This window comes from Rhinolophus hipposideros, assembly GCF_964194185.1.
Source record: "Rhinolophus hipposideros genome assembly, chromosome: 9".
Taxonomy (NCBI): domain Eukaryota; kingdom Metazoa; phylum Chordata; class Mammalia; order Chiroptera; family Rhinolophidae; genus Rhinolophus; species Rhinolophus hipposideros.
In genome coordinates, this window is record NC_138055.1 from 2,894,941 (window position 1) to 2,916,966 (window position 22,026).

Below are 22,026 nucleotides of genomic sequence, written 5' to 3' on the forward strand. Positions count from 1 at the left end.
TGACCCAGGGCTGGTCCTACAGCCAGCAGTCTGGTCACTCAACACTAGGGGTTCTGAGGCCTGTAGGGCAGGGGCCACAGCACTGAGGACTGTGCTGCCTCTGGTCTAGAACGTTCCATCCACAGGAGACAGGGAACCACACTTCTAGTTCCCATAGGAGCCTGCCTTAAAGCATCGAGAAAGTTCTGGGTCTGAGGCCAGTGAGAGGGAGCCCAGGACAGGTAACTGAGCCCTGGGGACAGAGCACCTAGGGCCCACAGGGTGCTGCCCCTGCCCACCCCCGACCCCGGCACAGGAAAGTTGGAGGCTGTGTGTCCTGCCCTACCCAGCAGACAACCCCTCTCAGCGGCACAGCAGCCACGAGGGAAAGTGGAGGAACCAGAGCTATGCATCTCTAAACTTCCGGCCTCTGATCCCAGGCCAGTGCCCAGCCCCTTTCAACAGACAGGAAGGTGACAGTCACCCCAGGACTCAGTGGTGACCAAAATGCACCAGGCCAAAGCGTGTCTCCACTCAGCACATCCAGCTCTGAAGTTCTTTATTCTCATCTGCCAAGCAGCTCTCAGCGGGCCACACGGAGTACATGCACGCACACACACGCACGGCTATGGTCTGAGTGTGCCCCTGAAATTCACAGGTAAAAACCCTCACACCTGATGTGACGGCGCTGGGACAGGGGCCTTCAGGAGGTGCTTAGGGCAGCAGGGTGGAGCCCCAGGATGGGACCAGGGCCCTTCTCCTGTGTGAGGAAGGAGATGGCCCTGGGACCCACCGGGGCCCTCACCCGACCATGCTGACCCGCCTCCAGACCTGTGAGCATACGCGTCTGCTGCGTACCAGCCAGTGGCCTTCCCTTCTGGTAGCCCAAGACACGCACACGTGCACCCCAGCCCACTTTCTACCTCACAGGAACCCCTCACTGGGACGAAGACCCCTGCCGTTTTCAACATGACAGACCAGCCAGGGTGCTGGGCACCCTGCAGGGGTAGGGTGGCCTCAAGGTCTCATCCTTCCCAGACCCTGAGCTGCTGGGACTCAGCTCAAGGCCTGTCACGTGTCCTCAGCCTCAGGTGAGGCCAGGATCACAGGGAGAAGAGGGCGGGGCTTCCATCGCTTCTCTGCTGTCCATCTGCCTTCCCACACGCTGGGGGCGTGCCGTGGAGCCCTCGCGACAGCCCACCTGGTCCTCCACCCACGGAGGCCACCAGCAGAATCCACCTCCTGGACAGAAGTTTTATTCCATGCTGTCCCTGCAGCCCCTGCACAGGCCCCCTCCGTGTGCTCCCGGTGGAAAGCATCCCTGGGTAGGAAAGGAACTGTGTACCGGGGCGCTGAGGACAGACCCAGCAGCCAGCAAGTCCTCCTGGCCAGAGCTCCAGCTTGGAGGAGACAGGACGGGCCTTCCTGGGCTCCCCCGGGCCAGGCTCCCCGGTTCAGCGGCATCAACCCGGGCAGACCCTGGCTGGCCACCCGGGGCTCTGCTCCATCACATCTGCTGCCAGCACTTAGAGCGCGGGACCCGAGCCTGGACTGTCGCCGGAGCCCTCGGTGGCCACTGTGGATTTGCTCTTGCCCTTCTGGAGTGTGTAGGCAGACGGCCCCAGACGCAGGATCTTCCCACTGCCCAGGCACTCACCACCTTTGTAGAACACAGCAAACTGCAAAGGAGAGAGGCCGTGTCAGCTGCCGCGGGACTTGGCACCCTGGGCATCCGGGATGTGGGCACAGCAGCCAGAAGCCGGGCCTGCTGGTCTGGGGCGGGAGGGGGGTCAATGCTCTCTGCCTCTCCTTTATCTGTCGCAGCCCCTGGGGCCCGCCTGGAGGCAGGGCAAGGCCAACGGCCCCCACGTTCACTGGTGGTGTGACCTGAGCACCCACAGCCCTCCCTGCGACTCAGGTGCTCTGGTGGGGAGAAGCCTGAAACCCACCGGCCACAAGCCACTCACCAGTGTGGGCCCGGCTGGGGGCCGCCAAGCAAGTGCTAAAGCCCATCTCCACTCCAGGGCGGGCCTGGGCCACACGTGGCCTTCCAGCCGGGCGTCCCCTCCCCCCTCTGGAGCTCAGCTGGGCTGGGCACCCACTCACCTGTCCCAGGGTGAGGGCCCGCACAGCCTTCACAGCCGTCACCCACACGGTGCCATCTTGGTTGAGGGTCAAGACACAGGGCACTGGGTGAAGAGAGGGGCCCTTGGAGGGACACGGCCGGGTCTGGCCGTATGTGGTCTGCCCCAGGTCTCAGGCCCCAGGAAGGAAGGGGCGCCAGGAGGGCGGAGGCGGGGTCGGGGGTCCGGGGGCAGGAGCGTGCAGCCCGCCCGGGCCCACAGGAAGCACACACACCACCAGGACGCTCAGCTCAGCGCTGACCTCCGGGGACCCTCCCCGCGCCTCCCAGGCCTGTCCCCCACGTGGGCAGAGGGACAGGGGCGTTTGAACATGGCACGCAATCTCCACAACAGGGGCTGTGCTGCCCGGGGGCTCCCGGCGATCGCACCCGCTCAGTCACCTAGCGCCATCTGGTGGCGGAACCGGAACTGGCACTCCATCATCTTGTCGCGGACCAGGGCTGCGGGCGGCTCCTCCGCGATCCAGTGCACGCGGTTCGTCCGCAGCAGGTCCCTGTACAAGGCCGGGTGGTCGGTGCGCGGGGCCTGAGGAGCAGAACGCGGAGGTCGTGACGCCCGGCCGCCCTTGGCCGCGGGGCCCCCTGCCCCATGGCCACCTCACTGTCCCTCACTAACAACAATCCTGACAGCAAACACGCATGAAAATTGAAGTGTCTGACATGGAAATTCATGATTCTCTCAGGAGCTTTTTGACCCCATTTTGCAGAAGAGGGAACTAAGGCCCAGGATGGAAAGTCACTGGTCATGGCCACACTTGGCAAGCAACAGAGTGCATGCAATCTGACCTCATGACCGTACTCAGCAGTACTCCTTCCAGTTCAAGTTTCACTCTGCCACCACAACCCGCCTGGGGCCAGCACCAGGGACACGGGCCAGCCATGCCCGGGGCTCATCTCTCGAAAAGGCCACTGCAGGAATCCCACCAAACCCCAAGTGCTGGAGAAAGAAGGGGCAGTGCTGGCTCACCGGGGCCAGCTGAGGTGGCCTGCTTCTGAGGACCTGTGCCCGACCCCCAAGTGCTCCTGGCCTTCCAGAGTCTAGCTAGCCTGCCCGAGGCGACCAAAGATGCTACGTCCCGGGGCTTCAGGCTCTAAGAAGGCGGCAGGGAGACCATACAGGGACAAGTGTCAGTAGATGACGCTTCTGTTTTTTCTGAAAGCAAAAGAGACCACTGCATTTTACACTAAAATCACTTTAATTCACACTTGGCCGGAATCGCTGTCCAGGCTTTTATGCCCACAGCTCTTCTTGAAAGTAGATGCCCCAGAACTGGCAGGCAGGGACTGCTGGCCTCTCTGCCTGTGTCTAAGAGAATGTCCCCCAGCTTTGTGACCAAGCACAAGATGGCACCCAGCTCGCTCAGAGCAGGGTTTCTCAACCTCAACACCACTGAGATTTGGGCTGGATCATTCTGTTACAGGCGAGGGCTCGCTGGCCTCCACCCACTAGATACCAGTAGTGCCTATTCCCTCCACCCTCCCGTGTTGTGACAACCCAAAATGTCCCAGACATTGCCAAATGTCCCGAGGGGCACAGGGGAGTCAAGCTCACCCCTCTGGGAAGCCCTGTTCTAGAGCTCAAGGACAGAATCCAGGGGCACAGTGGCACAGGGCCCCACTGTGTCAGACAGCCTGGTTTGGTCCAGGCTCTGCCACTCACATCGTTCAACAATCATTTGCTGGAACATTCTGTGTGCAGGCCCAGTCCCAGGTCCTGAGCTACCTCCTCTCCACAGGACCTCCTGACCTTTGAGTTTTGCCCTTTGGTAAAACCCTTGGAACAGTATCTACCTCTAGGGACTAATGTGGTGATTCACAGAGTAACCAGCATATAGTAAGGGCCTAATAAGTACCTTAAGCAAAATCCTCCTGGCACCTCAGGCCAACACCCAGAGAGTCAGAGGCCAGACGCTCAGCAGCCACTGCTGCTCCGCGGGACTGCTCCAGCCCTGCCTGGTGGCACCCACACGGTGGCCTCTGGCAGCCAGACCTCCGTGACCATCTGAACGGCCAGCCCGACTCACCACAAACACGTCGCCCTTGATGCCGTCCTTCTCCACCACGTACCAGGGCTCGCGTAAGCCACCGATGTTGGCTCTCTGGCCCAAAGTGTACAGGAACCAACCTATGGGAACAGTTTCTCAGTGAGGTGGGGACGAGCCTCAAACACCACACCCCTTGTGACGGGGAGGAGGGTGGGTGGGCAGCAGGCGGGGCTCTGTGGACCACCAAGGGGCAGCCTGGAGAGGCTGAGGTTCTCCAACCACCAGCGTCAGCCCTGGCGGAGCACCTGAGCTCGTCCCATCCGTATGCCCGCCTGGGTTGGGCTGTCCCTCGCACCCTGCGACCGCCTGACCCACGAGGATGACGACTCCTTAGAATGTGGGCCGAGTGCTCATTTGAAAGCATGAGCGCCCTCTTGCTGAGCCCGATGTAGCTGGGGGTTTCACAGGTGTGCCCCCACCCATGCACTAGCTGCTGCCCCGATTTATGTGCCTAATCCCTCCTGACTACCTCTGTGCACCCCGTCCCCACAACAAACATCACAAGGCCAAATGTCCAGGCCACCCCTCCATCCCTGCCCCAGAATAACACACGTGCGGCAGAGACAACTGAGGGAATCACGGCGCCCAACTTCATGAAAGCCGACAACTGAACCGCAGGCCTCTGCGGCCATGAGTCCTCTGAACCTCCTGCTGGAGACGGGTTGGGAGCACCCTGCAATTGTGTCCCCAGCAGAGCTGTCACCTCCTGCCATCTCAGAAACGCTCAGGAGCCTGTGACATGTAAGCCCCACTCCCCCTACAGAAGGGGAAGCCGTCTGCCCAAAGCACGGTGGGGGATCTCCGAAGAATGACACATTTGTGAGCGCGTCCGTGTCCAAGCGGCCACCTTCGTCCTTCCTGCAGGTCACACCCATGTCAGCTCAGCACTCGCGGTCACCAGGCCGCCAAGGGAACAGCCCCCCCGCCCACCGACCCAACTTCCGCCCTCCCAACCTGGGCAGGGGCCTGCTGCCGGACTTGCTTGTCCCGGTGGTCCCCACGCCAGTCAGTGCAGGCCCACGGTGCCCTCTGCCCCCCATGCCTGGCCATGAGTGAGCAGCACCCCTGCCACATACATGCAGGACACCTTCCGAGGCCATGTCTTCACACTGTCCTAAAGCATGAAGCTCATGCTTTGAAGTCAACCTAACTGCTTTCATCAGGATGGAATTTTTCTGTAGTCTATTTCCTTTATATAGTGAAAAAGTATTCTGTAATTCTATTTACAAGGGCTTATTGAATAACTCAGAGAGCGAAGTCTGAATCAGATGGCATCCTTTTTTATGCTGCCACACTTAGAAGACCACACCAGGAAACACAAACATCCCCATCAAAGCTGCTACGGCGGCTCCGCGGCCCACACCTCCTCCCCAGGGCCGGCTCCCCACGCACACACCTCCTCCCCACAGCAGGCTCCCCAGGGCCCACACCTCCTCCCTCCTCCCCACAGCCCACACCTCCTCCCCAGGGCTGGCTCCCCACAGCGCACACCTCCTCTCCTCGCTAGGGTCAACTCCCCACAGCCCACACCTACTTGCCATGTAGGCTCCCTGTGGCCCACACCTCCTCCCCAGGGCCCACACCTCCTCCCCAGGGCCCACACCTCCTCGCTAGGGTCAACTCCCCACAGCCCACACCTACTTGCCAGGTAGGCTCCCTGTGGCCCACACCTCCTCCCCAGGGCCCACACCTCCTCCCCAGGGCCGGCTCCCCGCGGCCCACACCTCCTCCCCAGGGCAGGCTCCGCGACTCAAGTTCACAATGAAAAGCAGCCAGAGGTTGCGGCTCACCTTGATGTGTCCCCAGAACTTTATTGTCTTCTATAGAAATAAATTTACCAGGCCGAGGCTGTAAATACTGGAAAACAAACACTTCATTACTACGAGACCAGTTCCGGGGCAGAAACATGGCTCCATCATTTCGCATCTAAGAACACTCACCTGAAGGATGAAATTTTCAAAATTTCTTTTACCAACGAAGCAGATGCCCATGCTCTGAAATGAAGGAAGGGGTGGGGGCATGAGGTGGGGGCAGGCAGGCATCTGCCCTCAGACGGGCCTGCATCTCCTCCTCCTCCGCTCAGGCGTCCACGGGCCACACCTCTTGCCTGGGGCCTCCCACTTCCGGGCCCAGGGCTGGTTTTCCTCCTCCAGCACCCAGGTACCAGTCACAACCCACAAACAGCCCGGGGGGCTTCCAGAATGCCAGCCTCTCGGGGTTTATTGATGGTCCTGAAGCTTGGCCCTCGCCAGCTCAGTAAGCAAAGCCACACCACTTCCATACCCAGCAGGGTCTGGCCCCGTTGCCCACTGTCGGACCAGCTGCCCCAGGAAAGAAAACTAAAGCTGTGTCAGCCCTTCACTGTGCATGAGTCTCAGGGGAGAGAAAGGGACAGCAGCAGGAACAGGAAGTGGAATGGCCAGGCCAGAAGCTGAAGCGTCCACAGAGCGTCTCCTTCCTCACGTGGCATGTCCTAGCGCCAGAAGACTGAGCAGGGACAAGCTCTCCACTGCCATGACCACCAGATGGCCTTATCACTTATCCTTTGCTCTCTGTCTCTGGAACGTGGGTCCCATGAGGGTGGCTCCCTCGGCTCCTACCAGTCACTTGGAAACGGAACAGGGAACGATGAACAGAGTGGAGGGGTAGAGGAATGGGGGAGGAGACAACGACTTGGTGACAGAAGGTACAGCCACGCCCATTCCCAGGAAGACAGACAGGAAGTGGTGGCTACAGCTAAAGCTGCCCCACCTGAATGGCCGGAGTGCACCGAGCCGACCAGGGCTCAGCGGAGCTCTCTGGGATCGTCCCATCGCTCCCCACCGTCGAGCACCAGCCCCCAACACACTGGCTTTACCTTCCACCCATCACGGCACCAGGCTCTTTTTGGCCTCAGGGCCTTTGCACGTGCGCTGCCCACTTCCTGGACTGTTTTTCCCCAACTGTCTACATGACACTAAATTCTCGGAGGCCTTTCTTGGTGTCTCTATTCCTCCATGTAGATCGGGGCCCACGGTGCTTCCTCTCTCCCAGACCTCTCCTGAGTTTACAGTGGCATGTGCCTGTGTGTCTGCCCCTTTGACCGTAAGCTCCATGAAGGCAGGGATTAATCAATCTGCGTGCTCCCCATGAATCCTCGGAGGCACAAAGACGGCACTCGACGAGGGTGCTGGATGAGTGATGAAACCGGAGCCACGGTGCCTGGTCCTTCCTGCCCTGCTCTCTCTCCTGGAGCTGGGCCAACAGTACCCAAGGAGCTACCAGCGCTGCCAGGAAAGCTGCCCATCCCAGAAGGGCCGGGCAGGGGCAGGAGGGAGAAGCCACTTCTAAGCTGCTTTCTGAGTGTCAGCAGTGCCCCTGCTATGCACATAACCAGCTTCTCCGGGTGTAGCGACCACAGGCTGCCGGACATGCGCACACACCCCCCTCAGTCTTACCTCCTTCTTCTGAAGCACATGATGAAGTCTGTTCTCAGCAGCTATTTTCTTTACAAAGTCTTTTGTTAAACCCCCCAGAGGGAAGAGGGCTCTCCTCAAGGCACCCTGGGGGACCTGGCTGAGAAAGAAGGTCTGGTCTTTAAAGCTGTCGGCTGCTTGGAGAAGCTTCACCGCTGCCAAGAGTAAAGAACAAGAGAGGTTGCAGGAACAGAACAGCCGTGCTGTCTCTTCATAGCGTCTTCCTGGCCACTGAGCTCGATCACCCTGGCCGTGCAGGAACAAAGCCCAGTACTCAACAGCACACTGCTGAAAAAAGAACCTCTGTGGCTCATGCCAGAAAAAGTCTCACTCCCAATTCATCTACCATTTAAAACAATACAGGGAAGGTAGACTTTACACACTAAGGAAATTTATTCCACTTCACACTTTAGATGATACTATTTCCAAAGCTGAAACATCCCATGAAGAAAAAACAAGTTTCAAATGAATGCAGCCCCTGTGGGAAAACTGGAGACAACTTGCAGCAGACCCCGCCGACGTGCTGTCAGCGGTGTTCTCTCCTAACAATCAGAGACGCGCTGACACGCGGCTGTGTTTAAGGCTCCTCGGCTTCCAGGTCCCACTACTGGGGAAGGACTGTCCGCCTGAGGCAGCTCTCTACTTCTAAGTGCATTTTCTCCGTTGGTAAAAATGCTTTTTGTGCAGAGTCCAAGCTGACATTTGTTAGCTGCCCCTCTGCGATTTCTCTAATTGTCTCTATTTTCCTATGAGGAACCGTTTCCAGCTTGAAGGCAGCAGTGCGGCGGTGTGACTGAACTTGGCACATGACACTGATTCAGAAAGAAGGCCCGGCCCCAGCTCGGGGCCAGGGCAGGCCTGCCTGGTGTGTGACAGAGCTTCTGTGAGTGTAACTGCTGAGTTTCCCACTTTGAAGTTTAATAACCAATGGAAACAACTTAGTACCAGTATTATGGATTCTTGCAACATTTCTCGTGTCTGTGCTAAGAGAAGCCTCAATGAACGGCACTCAGAGCGGCTACACATGTGTAATACGCTTCCTGTGTAGTTAATGTTTCCCACCCGTGACCCCAGATTTGTTCTCACATTTGTTGTGGGAGGTAGAATTACCCCTACTTTACAGACAAGGAAACTGAAGCTCGGACAATGAAAGTGACTGGCCCAAAATGGTGCCAGCACGAATCGGAGAGCTGCAAACTGAGCCCAATCACCTGAGTTTCTATTCCATCGCATTTTATGTACAAAACAACAAAACCAGTAGAAAAATGAAAAACAGAGTTCACTCAACCAATCATCAGGCAGACTCATTTGTCAAGTGCTACTTTTTGTTTCAAAAATAAATTCAGTCAAACAGTGTGTGTATCAAAGCCTCAGAATACTGGGAACAATTTGCATTTTCTCGTAGTTCTGAGTTATTTGAAAACAACTCAAATCTATTATTTTTACAAAGAAAGCTGGCTACCCTAAATCCTGGAAAGGAAGTAACACCTGCTGAGGGCCCGCTGTGCCAGGAGCTTTATTCTCGCACCCTCACCTTTTGCTCCTTCGGGCCCCACGGTCACACGTCCAGGCCAGTGGTGCCCCTCGCCTCCTTGTACAGGAGAGAAGATCTACCAAGAGCCCCAGCTTCAGGGCCGACTAACCCCGGACCAGGCTCTCTGCTGTCCCCTGTGCCCGCTCCCCAAGGGCCCAGGCCCAGGCCAGGAGCCCTATTCCAGGTCTCCAGGGCAACTGTAATAAAATAAAAAGCTTTAGTGTTCAAAAAAGACACCCTGCAAATAGACACTGTGGTATTATTAAAATAACCACGTCAAAGCTCCTCAACAGAAAGTGTGCCACCGAGGGCAGAGAAGTCTCAGAGTGCCCGTGGCCCAGGGTCCGGGCAGCTCTGTGAGTGAGGCAGAACATCATTTAGGAGGTGAGCAGGCACGTGTACTCAAGGTCCCTTCGTCTACTCAGGTCCCTGAAATCCATGTTTACTGGGTGACTTCAAAGCCGTGTCTTCCTGATACGGAGGGAAGGAAAACAGGGCAGCCAAGCAACTGCCGCCACACTCAGGACTCCCGTGACAGAGTGCACTACGGCACAAGGGCAGCCTTCCAACTGGGCTTGGCGACAGAGGTCAGAACTCAGGAGGGGCTGGGACAGCAGAAAGGACACGCGTTATGTTGCTGGGCAGAACTGAGCTGAGATCCAGCTCGCCCACCGAAGGTACCCAAGTAAAACGACTTCTCCATGCTTCAGTTGCCTCCCCTGTGAAATGGGATGGGTGTGTACACCTCCTGAGCCTGCTAAGAGGCGGGAAATGACACAGGAGCACAGGAAGCCCTGGGCTGGGGGGAGCGGCAGGAGGCTGAGAGGCGGCTGGCCACAAGGAGAAACGCTCACCTTCCCAGGTTCCTACAATACCGAGGTTCCTTGCAGAACCGTGGCTCTGAGTCCAGGTTTCTTTCACTTCACAGTGAGGTGATTCCTCTTTTCTACACACAGATGTGCGTCAGGACGAGCCAGCAGCTTCCTAGCACACTGTTTGGCATGTATGTTTTTCTAGGAAAGCGACACTACTCCCTTCGACACTGATACACTAATTTGTAAACCTAATCTTTGTAAACATAGCTCGAAGCCTGGCCACTGGGCCTGGGCTGTGAACGTCAGGTCCCAGCACTCGTGTCACACTAAATATACTTTCGCCTCAAGCCCTCGAAAACTTACTGCTAAGTAACAGGGCCGACAGCACTCCAGTTACTGTCGAGTAGTTCCTCAAGCATTGTGGGAACCTGCAAGCCACCAACACGCAGTGTCTAGAACTGGGCTATACATTTTGGATTCAATTTCCCACCAGCCTTTGCCTGGCCCCCGAATGGGACTTCTCCTTTGGCCCAATCACAAGCCTTGGGGGAAAGGACGCTCTTGGTAACTGTGCCTTTTCAAAGAGGAAACCAAAAGAAACAAGCTAGCTTGGAACACACAGAGGTCTGGCAGGTACGCTCAAACACTGACCCACTGTCCTTCTTCAAAATATTTCACTTTGTTCGATTCATAAGCTCTGACCTGGGCACGTCTACTTACGATTTCTAACTTCAAATCGGTTTCTGAAAAGCCCTTCTGGCCTTTTAATGTGCTTCTGCTGAAAGACTTCTTCATCTTCCAGCGAAGTTCTTGCATAGTGACCGGTGGCAACGGCATCGGCTCCTGTGCGGTTTGTAAAAACACAAGGAGCAGATTTTAGGCTTGTGTTGGATGGTTTTGGCTGGCACCAGCTCAGGTGCTTAAAGACGCACATACCCGAGTCTCCTGCTGAGGGACCCGCCCACTCCCAAGGGGCACACCTCAAGCTCTGGTACCTAAGTGGCCCCTAACTCCTCATTTAAAATGAGATAAACTTGCTACAAGGTTTTACTGAATCTTTATGTAAAGATTTCAAAAGTGACTATCTATCCATTCATCCGTTCTAGCTTAAGGAAAGAGTCAGATATGCACACAAAGATTTAAGTACCAAAAGCTCATTTCAGTGTTTCTTATGCTGAGGGAAAACTAAAACCACCCAAAATGTTTAACACTAGAATACGAAGTAAATGAAAATGCCATCATGATAATAACAGCGCCACTTACAAAGAAATTTTAATGAAATGAGAAAACGCTTATGACTTAGGCGGAAAAAGTATATACATATATATATGTGTGTGTATATACTATGTTCCCACCTTTTGAAATGTACAGAAAAAGATGAAGAAAAATATCCAAAAGTCTATTCCTTTGACTCTGGGAAGTGAAACTACAGATGACATTTTGATCTCCTGGTTTTACTGTTCTGTAGTTTTACATTTTCTTTCATAAATATGTATTATTTTTATCACAGTGAAGGACCATCCAGCATATTCAATTTCTTCTTTGCACATAATGAAAAAAGTGAAAGAACCTCCCAAGGCACATATTAGTCCATAAGCTCTCCCTGTGTGCAAATGTCAGATATTCAGTATTGCAAGACTTTTTCTGGAAGGTGCAGCAAAACGGACTCAGTACTTAAGCAACTGAACTCGCTCAGCATAAAACGGAAAACACAGTAAGAACTCCCTGCTGCGTGTGACTACGTGAAGAAGAACGCTGAGGAACACATAGCTCATCCTGGTCGATTTCCTAATGAGACAAAAAAGCCGCTTAAGTCTATGTCCTTGAAGAACCACCACGGGTGTGCAGGTGGCACCCGATTCCTCTGGGAGGAACCCCGACATCGCAGACGTTCAGGTTCCGTGAGTTTTAGTCTGTGCTGTGTGGTTCATGCAGTAAGCTCGGACTTGGAAACAGCGCAAAGATTCCTTCCAAAGCTGCCCTACAGATGGCCCCCTTGGGGCTCCCTGAAAAGCCAACATGACAGGGGGATCCGCGCTCTCCCAGGCAAGCATTCCCCTCCAAAGAGCCCTTTGTGCCCTGCAGGGAACAGCTCCCTGCACACTGCAGGTCTGCCCTCTCGTGCCACATGCTGGAACATTCCAACATTGTAATCCTAACTCAGACGCTTCACGGCTGCTGTGATGGCCCGGAAGGAATCACACAGTTCATCATGTGGCATATTTCCAGACACACCCACAATCAAACTCAATTCACACTCCAAGTGACTGTCACTCTTTTCCCTGAGAAACTGAACTCAATGTAGCCCCACAGAGGTGGCCTCCCTAGGACAGGCCAGAGCAGACCCCTCTCCCTTCTACAGACACTCTGACTGCAGGGCAAGCTCAGGCTGCACTGGGTTTGACGCCAGACGCCAGACTGCTGGCTCACAGGCAGCTCGGGGCAGCTAATGGCCACAGATCGTTCCCATCTTGTATGGGAGAATTATTTACTGAGCGTAGGTAGCAAACTTTGCATTTATCTGCATTCAATTTCACGTTTCCGGTGTTAGTCCAGGGCTCAAATTTGTTAAGATTTTTTATTCTTTGTTTTTGTAAGCATTTTTTCACTACCTCACTCCATGAACCAACTTTTCGTTTTTGTCATCTCAGCTGCAGGTCACTTGTACATCAGATCGGCATGCCTACTTTGTCGCCCTCTCAGTCATAATGAAAGTGCTGGCATGACAGAGCTGCCAACAGACCTGTGACACACAAGTATGTGCCTGGGCACATGGCCAGACACGGCAGGGTGAGCTGAGATGGGACAGAACGAACTGAAAGGCCAGTACCGGAACTTCAGAAGCTCTTATAGTGACCCCAAAAGCAAGGGATGGAAAAAGAACCCGGCACACACAACAGCACAGCAGCAGGCGGTAAGGAACAGTCTAAACAAGCACGGCAGAGGTGGGAAGGCTCAGTGCAGGAATGGGGAGGTGCCGGCAGGCAGACGGGAATGAGAAAGCAGAAATTTAGGGACCGACAAAATCTGGGGGCAGCTGCCAGGGGGCAGAGAGCGGGGCCTTGGCCACAGGATGGGCTTTCAGAATGGGCCACTAAGACACAGATTCAAATCAGAGGAACAGAATAGAGACCCGGGATGCAGAAACAGGCATGGACACAGGCTGCTCTCGGGAAGAGCGGAAACCTACTTCTGGAAGAAGGAGAAGAAGTCTGAGTAGGACTAGTGAAAAGGATAAGTAACAATGAACTCAACACCAAGTTTCCTGAGCCCCAATTCAGGGCTCCTGAATCTCAGCACGTCTGGAATGAATGGCTCCAGCAAGGCTGAACCAGCAGGCAGGGCCCAGGGGCCCCCGCTCTCAACTCTCTGGCCTGTGATCCAGCACTTCTCTCCTCAGGGTTCTGTGAAGCGGGCGCTCCCAAAATCCACTGGGCCTGTCCTTGTACTTGTGCAGTTCATGATGAAGAGGCATCTCTCTTCCCAGTGAGCTTACCAGAAAGTTCTTCTTACTCAGTAAAAAACAAAACACTACCGTTTCATTGCTTCCTTTCTTTCTGAAAGATGACATTGTTTACAAGGTTTCGGCTTCTGGCTATCTCTGACAATCTTGTAAATTTTTTTTTAAAACAAATGAAAACAATGCAAATTACTTACCAAGGTTATCCACAGCATAATGAAAAAAACAATTGAATTTGATATGCTTGTTGCAGACGATGTCAGGGTTGGGAGTCCTTCCTTTTTCATATTCATTTAAAAAATCACTGGAATAAAAGGAAAAAGAACTTTTTCATTTCTAAGTGTGAAATATTCTTCAAAAAAATAAATCAGATACCTCACTTGTTTAGAGTTTCTCCTTGTCTTACCTAAACTACAGTTTTCTGCAAAGCACGAGCACTTTGGCTCATAGCTGTTTTCAGTTTTTTCATCAAACATTTGTTTAAACCCAGCTGCACTCTCCACTTGCATCTATGATAACGACCATGTTTCCCTGAAAATAAGACCTCACCGGACCATTAACTCTAATGCATCTTTTGGAGCAAAAATTAATATAAGACCCAGTATTATATTACATTATATTATTTTATTATATTATACCTGATCTTATATGTTATGTTATATTACTATTACATTATATATTATATAAGACCTGGTCTTATATTAATTTTTGCTCCAAAAGACATATTAAAGCTGATGGTCCGGCTAGGTCTTATTTTCAGGGAAACACAGTTAAAAAGCCTGGATAAAAAATAAAGGATTATCTAGTAGGTTGGTGCAAAAGTAATTGCGGTGTTTGCACTTGTTTTTAACTTTTTATTTATTATTTTTTTTAAGATTTTTTTTTTAAAGATTTTATTGGGGAAGAGAAACAGGACTTTATTGGGGAACAGTGTGTACTTCCAGGACTTTTTTTCCAAGTCAAGTTGTTGTCTTTTCAATCTTAGCTGTGGAGGGTGCCATTCTTATTGTCCTTTCAGTCTTAGTTGTGGAGGGCGCAGCTCAGCGCCAGATCCAGTTGATGTTTCTAGTTGCAGGGGGCGCAGCCCACCATCCCTTGCAGAAGTCAAACCGGCAACCTTGTGGTTGAGAGGATGCGCTCCAACCAACTGAGCCATCCGGGAGGCAGCTCAGCTCACGGTGCCGTGTTCAACCTTAGTTGAAGGGGGCACTGCCCACCATCCCTTGCGGGACTCAAGGAGTTGAACCGGCAACCTTGTGGTTGAGAGCCCACTGGCCCATGTGGGAATCAAACCGGCAGCCTTCGGAGTTAGGAGCATGGAGCTCCAACCGCCTGAGCCACCGGGCCGGCCCCAATTGTTTTTAACTTTTTAAATCAAATTCCTTTTGCACCAACCTAATAGCACCTGTTGCTATGGCTCCGTGGCCACTCTGCCTGCCAAAGGCCCACAGGGCGTGGGTGTGTGTGTGAGGGGACGTATGCACACTCACGAAAGCTTGCTTCCTCTGACGCCTCCCACCAAGCAGGAACAAAGTAACCTGGAGTTACAATTCGAGGCTCCAGCAGCCAGCCCACAATCTCAGCCTGTGAACCCAGGTCACGGGGCAGATGTGCCATAAAACACTTTTCTCATGTGACCACACGCACCCCTGAGGACTGGCCACGGCCCACTGCTTACAGAGGACTAGGCGCCCTACCTGAGCGGCTGGCCACGGGAGAAGGGTCACTGAGCAAGAACCTCATGGTCTCGGAGTACTCACTCCAAGAGGGATGGACCCCGTTTCAGGAGTTTAAGGTGGGTGCATTTCTGGTATACGTGATCATTTTCTCATTTAACCTAAAGCTACCCATTGATTAATGAGGGTTAAAAAAATGCTGCTCAAGAGGGTTGCATTGAGGAGACAGACAAGACTGCAGAGGGTCATAGGTCACGAGCACCTTGGGCTTTCGCAGGCAGTGACACTGGTCCCTATCGCTGTTCATGCCTCCCAGGAGTGCATAAAACTCGTGCTGCTCCATATTTTCAACACTGGAGATTATTATACTATTTTCCTTTTCTTTAATTGTTAGAAAGTTGTCAAGAGGTCCATTAAACTGTGACCGACCTAAGGACGAATCCATGTTTGACTCTCTGAAGGCCCCCAGCCCCCCAGACCTTTTCTACATAACAAGTACTAAACGAAAAGGTTGCCCATTCAAAGCCGTGTATGAAAAGCGTATGCTGTGAACGATTTCCTCAAGAGCATAACGGAACACGTGTCAGCTGCCATTAGCAGAAACAATGGGGCACGGCCTGTTTGGTGGAGAAGGAGCGGTGCTGCACTTTGTGCGGGAGATGGAAGACCATGTGGACTCTGACCTGAGACGGCCAAGTGGTCTGGAACGAAGGATTCCGGAGCTGCCGAGTTAGAGGGCACTATGCGCAGTGGGCGTTCAGAGCAGACGCCAGTGAGCACAATTATAACTGCGCCCCAGGCCGTGGGGATGGGGCAGGTCGGAGGGCAGACTGCTCAGAGCCTGGTGACAGCGGGCAGAGATGACCTAATACTCTAATGGGCTCTCCCTTCACCCTGAGGCTCGGTGCACGGACAGTAAGAGGAAAGCACTGGGAATACTGGCTGGGAACCTGGGCTCTAAGCCAACGTCTGCCCCCCACCTCCTGCAGAACTTGGGACGAGTCATTCTACCTGCCTGGTAGAATATGGCCAAAAAATCACCTTCACTCACACACTTTCAAAACTTAGCAACGAACGGTGAAGTTTACACTTACCTGGATTTCTTGCTATCACCTCAAACCCTGCAGTGCTCAGAGGAATCCCTCAAACCAGCTCTCCCCACTGCTCCAAACTTGGTCTTGACACCAACACTGGCTCCTCCCCTTTCTCTTGCCCTACACTCAGGCTCCAAGGCCCATCACAGTTTCCCAAAGTGAGACCCAAAGGACCCCGCCATCAGAATCACCTGAAGTGCCTGTGCAAGTACAGGTTCTGGGGCCAGGCCAGACCTGGCTCAGGTGATTCTTTAGCCTCACATCGACTGCCCAGAGCATGTGTCCTCTGGGGACCTGTCACAGCCCACCTTCACCTCCCATCCACACTCCCAAGTTATCCAAATCTCCAGCAGCAGCATTTCCTTAGACTCTCTGCCTTCAGTCTTCTCCATAATTCACCCTACACTTGGCTGCCAGGTTTGTCTTTTTAACAATGAAAACAACAAAAGCTACATTTATTGCCTACTAATGATAAGAAAACGAGGCTTAGGAAAGTCACGTAAATTGCCCAGGATCACGCAGTAAGTGGCAGAACAAGGACTGAACCCATGGATTTTCTGTCCCTAACCCTAAGCCACCCCTGGGCACACCACTGCCGCCTCAGACCCTTCACCGGCCACCCAAGACACGCAGCCTCGTCAGGGCTCAACTCTGTAGCCCTCAGCATCCTTCCTCTGCAGCAACCAGGGTCCAGCAAAATTTTTCGATAGTCACAAAAGAAATGATGGGCATCTCTCCTCCTCTTCACCACTGCTCTTGCCATCCCATTTGGAATGTCTTCCCTATTCCTCTGTGATTTTCAAGGGCAGGTCCTACCTCCCCTCTTTCGTGAAGCCTTCCCGCCCACTCCATACGAGATAGTTCTCCCTCCTCTGAGCCTGCAGTCTGTTCATAGACTCTGGTACGTCCTACATGCCACTCACCACCATTACCTCTCCTGAAAATAATGCCCTTTCCCCAACTAGCCTGCAGAACGGAACCATGGTTTATATCCTTTTGTTCCCAAATGTAGCACAGTGCCCAGTACAGAGCAAGCACTTCATAACTGTTAGGATTATATTCGATTTTTAAAGTTTTTGTGTTTGTTTTTCTGGTGTTGTTTTCAAAAGGTACAGGGGAGTGGCTCACCTAAGTCTTTCCTCAGAACCCCTCAATCACTGGCCAGCATGGCATGGGCACTCACCTCGTGGCACCTTCCCGGGGGGGCTTCTGCCTTAGCTCCTCTACACTAAGTTAGCAGCAGAAACATCTCAAGGTTCAAGAGGCATCAAAGAGACTTCTGGAAGGTGGCAAAATAACAGAAGAGCCAGGGGTCTTTGGAATCCAGGCCCGGCCTCTAACACGGAGCTCCCAGGGCGGCTAAGGCCTCCCGCCCCCGGTCTTTGGCAGTGGTGCCAACGAGCACCGGGCCATGACAGCAGTCTGGCGGACCCCGGCGACCCTTTCCTGGGCCAGGTCCACAGCACATCAGGAAGCTTTCTGCATCTGTGAACTGCACTCACCTGAACACATCGTTCCAATACTCCTTCACGTAGGACACCTGGTGGAAAGGGATGTCTAAGATTTGGCAAACTCGGTAAGCATCTTCACAGTCTCTGTCAGCAGTGCAGATGCCATGTTCGTCCAGGGAGTCCCAGTTCTTCATAAACACCCCTGTCACCTGGTAACCTGTGACAAAGGCAAGCACATATATCAAGCCAACCTTGGGCGAAAGGGCAGCGGTTTCTGAGATCCCAGCAGTTCCCTGGCATGCCACGCTCCCGCGCCTGTGCGCTGCTGTTCCCGGCAGTCCCTCCTCTGCCACGCGGCCTCCAGGGCTCTGATTCACACCTTAGAGCGAGCCTGCCGACTGAGCGGCATTCCGGCAGCACTCTGCAAAGGCTCCCATCATCACGACACATCGTTGGACTGAAAGTGTTCGCAGGACTCCAGGATATGAGCAAGGTGGTATCTTTTTCATCTTCATGACCCCACCCCCCATGTCAGCACAATGCCTAACACATACAGAGACTTACTTAGTAACTGTGCAAATGAGGAGCAGAAATTCAACAAAATGTTTCAAAACAAATAAAAAGCACCAGTTATCAGACACGTGAACTCATTTCAAAAGTTATTTCCAATTATCACCTAAGGTTTAGAGTCTAAGTCCTCAGACAAAAACGACAACTAAAATTTTGGCTATTTTATTATAAGGGCTGTATGTACTACCTATGTATTTCATGATCTAGTTTTTCCCTTTTCTGGTGTGACAACTACCCAACTAAATTTTGGAGCAGCTGTAGCCTAAAACGGTGTGTCTTAGTGAACCCCGCAGGCAGGCGCCTGCCCGTGTAAGAAATCGGGTTATTTCGGGCAGGCTCAGTGTAATGACAAAACTGAAAGGCCACACTGGCAAGACCACTCCCATGCCAGCAGCTCATCGGGCTCTCCCTGTTCTGCTCCCCAGAGCCCCTGATTCTGCTTCTCTTACAGCGCATACCACAGGGGGCCCCCCGTTGTTCTACGCCTGGCTCCCTACAACTCACGGAAGCATAGAGCGCCTCAAAGGGCAGGAGCTGTGTCTCACACAACCCTGTGTCCCCAGCACCTAGCAATGCCTGGCACGGCACAGGGATTTCAATAGTGCTTGTCGAATGAAGAAACAACCACACACAGAGCTTTAAAAATCTTCTATAGCCTCATCTGCCTGATCGCTTTTCATGGAGATATGACCGACTCACACGGGCCCGGGCTCAGGCACTCGAAGGAGGGATCTTAGTGCCTAGTGTATGCTTCACTTTCCAGGCGCACGTGACAGGATGTGTACCTCCAGTAAGACTGGGAAAGCCCTCCATGCCAAGAGGAGAGAGGACCATGCTTTTTCTTGGCTACATCCATCAGCTTCCCCCCAGGAAGGCTGGAGTATGAAGTTGTACAGCCTGGACCCTGGGGAGGAAGGAGAGCTTATCTTCCTGAAGAGTAAAATGATATACGTGGTCTCCCCATGGCCAGTCTTCCACATCTCCCAAAACGCGTCACACGCCTTGTCAGGAACTTTCAAGGGCTCCGCATTGTCTACTCAACATAACCTAGCATGTTTTGCCATGCATAATGCGCACTTTTTTGCCCAAATTTGTGAGGGAAAAACAAGGATGCGTATTATCCATGGGTAGTACTAATTCCGTATCTACATAAACATTTTTAATTCTTTAATTTATGCTTGTGAGTTAAAAGTGTAATCCTAGAAATCAATAACAATATCCGTCTGGAAAAAAATGCCCTTGAAGTTACGACGAGCTTGCAACGAGGAAGAGTTCTTGGCCTTGTATGCTGCGGTACAAATTGTAAATCTGTTACCGGTACCTCTAGAATTTCTTGTACTTTGTATCTGTTCTTGTGTTTTATAATTATTTATTACATACAATTTCTTGTACCATAATGTTACAAAAATAAATGCTGAAATTCCTTTGTAATATAAAAAACAAGTACCTCACTGTAAACAAAAATTTTAATTAAAAAATTAAAATGAAAGATTTTCTTCCCTGCAAGTTTGGGCCAAACGCATGGGCGAACATCATCCACGGGAGCGCATCATCCACGGGAGCGCATCATCCACGGGAGCGCATCATCCACGGGAGCGCATCATCCACGGGAGCGCATCCTAGCGGCACCCCCCCCGCACTCGGGGCTCAAGGCGCTCCCCGCCGCCCCCGCCACGTGGCCCGCACGGCGGCCAGAAGCCCCCTCCCTCCCTCGCCCGGCCACGCTTTGCTGGGGGAAGCCCTGCAGGTCCTTGAATCTCAGCGCGGATGCCGCCGCCTCGGAGGCGTTGACTCCCCTTCTCACGACTGTGTCTGCTGCGTGCGCGGAATTCTGTTCCGCATTTTTACTGCCTCTCTCATAACGGCTCCTTATTCATCCCGTGGTTCCCCGAAAACAAGACCCAGTCGGACCCGGCTCGGCCGCGTCTTCAGGAGCCAAACGTACCAAAGACCGGGTCTCACGTGACACCCGGGACTGCATTACGTTACACGCAATACAACCGAACAGCCCGGGCCTCATAGTAAGTTTGGCTCCTGAAGACGCAGCCGGGCCGGGTCCGCCGGGTCTCGCCCTCGGGGAGCACGGGGTGCGCGTGTCCCGCGCCCCGCGCCGACGGCGGCTCCCGGCAGCGGCGCCACGAGCGTCCCCGCGGAGGAGGCCTCGCCGACGGGCACTCGGCTCCCGACCGCCGCGCCGTCCGCTGTGCGGGGGGGACGCCGGCGCGGCCGCGGGAAGCGCGTGGTGTCCCGAGGTCAAGTGAGGACGCGGGCCCGGGAGCCGGGGATGCGCGCCGCGTGGACCGCGGCCGCGCACACTCCCCACGCTCGGGGGAGAGGGGCGGAGCGAGCGCCACGCGAGGACACGCGCCCCACCGCGCCGCGCGTCCGCTGAGGCCCAGAGAGGGGGCGACGCTCAAGGCCACGCAGGACAGCGGCGGGACTCTCGAGACCGGGCCGCCTCACCTCTCCGCCTCAGCAGCAGCGCGGCCACGGCGCTGTCCACGCCGCCGGACAGGGCGCACACGACGTGCCGCGCCGCCAGCATCCGCACGCCACCGACTCCTCTACCCGCCGTCGCCACTTCCGTGCCGCGCCGGAAGTCCCGCCCCCGCCGCGACGCTCCGCCGACGTGGCCCGGCTGGAAGCGTGTGCTCGGCGCGCCGCGTTCCGCCGGGCCAGCCCCGCGCGGAGCCTCCACGTTCGCCAAGCCCACGCCGCGGTCCTGCGTCCTGGACGCGCAGCCCTGCCTAACACTCAGCGCTGCCGTGTAGTAGTGTGTGTGGGGGCCGTACGGGGGCGGCGAGTGTCCTTCCCGGCACTCAGGAGCGCGCGGCTTAGGCGGGCTCTGTACGGAGAGCCGGAGTGACGCTGGGCTGCGTCTGCGGGGAGACGCCGCAGGCCGGGGCCGTGGGTGGGCGTGGGGGCCACACGGGCACCGGGGCCGCGGGAACCTCTGCAAGTTCCCAGCGGGGGAGCGACACGACCAGCTTTGCATTTTAAGAAAGATTTTCGAGGCCGGTGGGGAGAGGGAGCTGCGAGCCGTTAGGAGGCCGGGACCCACGGCCGCTGGGACCCGCGGTGGCCCCGCAAAGATGCGGGTCTGCGGGTGGAATCTGTGGCCCTTGCTGGTGCAACGAACACGCGGGGATGAGGACGGGTGCAGGCCTCGATGTGCCTGTCTCGGGGGTCCTCCCTGCGAAGGAAGCGGCCTCGGGGCCCTCGGAGTGGGGATGGATGGGGCCGCGCGCACGCGGGGGCCCGGCGGGCACTCGTGGGGCAGCTGGATGGTGGAAACGGCACGACCCGGGTGCACCTGCTGGGCCGAGAAGAGTGTGGGAAGTGGGAGGGTGCGTGAGAGCAGAGGAAAGGCCCCGCCGGGCGGCCGGGGCGGAGCAGCGCGCGCTGGAGGCCGAGGGGCCGGGGGGCGGGCCGAGCGGGGGGCGGGGCGGGGCCGGGCGGGGGGCGGAGCGGAGGGCGGTGCCGGGCGGGGGCCGGGGGGCGGTGCCGGGCGGGGGGCGGGCCGGGCGGGGGGCGGGGCCGGAGCGGGGGCGGGGCGGGGGGCGGGCCGGGCGGGGGGTCGGGGGCCGGGCGGGGGGGCGGGGGCCGGGGGGGCGGAGCAGCGCGCGCTGGAGGCCGAGGGGCCGGGGGGCGGGCCGGGCGGGGGCGGTGCCGGGCGGGGGGGCGGGGCCGGGCGGGGGGCGGGGGCCGGGGGGGCGGAGCAGCGCGCGCTGGAGGCCGAGGGGCCGGGGGGCGGGCCGGGCGGGGGCGGGGCCGGGCGGGGGGCGGAGCGGAGGGCGGTGCCGG

General features: G+C 55.3%; 1 protein-coding gene across 9 annotated transcripts; it reads right to left on the reverse strand.

The window, feature by feature from the left end:
• Positions 1-508: 508 nt before the first annotated feature.
• On the reverse strand, positions 509-20,834 carry TRMU (tRNA mitochondrial 2-thiouridylase). 9 transcript variants are annotated; one of them, XM_081059838.1, is made up of 12 exons: positions 20,686-20,811; positions 17,704-17,869; positions 13,629-13,735; positions 10,692-10,814; positions 7,605-7,777; positions 6,108-6,161; positions 5,958-6,024; positions 4,147-4,247; positions 3,090-3,213; positions 2,504-2,648; positions 2,086-2,141; positions 509-1,658 (listed from the first exon to the last, which is right to left on the reverse strand). In XM_081059838.1, the coding sequence occupies exons 1-12, from the start codon at positions 20,765-20,767 to the stop codon at positions 1,633-1,635; spliced, it is 1,224 nt and encodes a 407-aa protein (XP_080915964.1). In that variant the 5' UTR covers positions 20,768-20,811; the 3' UTR covers positions 509-1,632. The 9 variants fall into 9 exon arrangements, 7 of the variants coding, with proteins under 7 accessions (XP_080915964.1, XP_080915962.1, XP_080915966.1 ...); XR_013994017.1 differs by having other exon boundaries at positions 1,219-1,658; positions 2,086-2,168; positions 2,492-2,648; XR_013994016.1 differs by lacking the exon at positions 3,090-3,213 and having other exon boundaries at positions 2,086-2,168; positions 2,492-2,648.
• Between the last annotated feature and the right edge of the window lie 1,192 nt (positions 20,835-22,026).

Bases quoted from the DNA above. Each gene is read 5' to 3' on its own strand.
- TRMU (XM_081059835.1), bottom strand. From the start codon at position 20,767: ATGCTGGCGGCGCGGCACGTCGTGTGCGCCCTGTCCGGCGGCGTGGAC. The intron at 13,736-17,703 runs GTGAGTGCAGTT...CTTTTATTCCAG, and splicing joins TATTGGAACGATGTGTTCAG to TGATTTTTTAAATGAATATG. The intron at 6,162-7,604 runs GTAAGACTGAGG...CCTTCATTTCAG, and splicing joins ATGTGCTTCAGAAGAAGGAG to AGCATGGGCATCTGCTTCGT.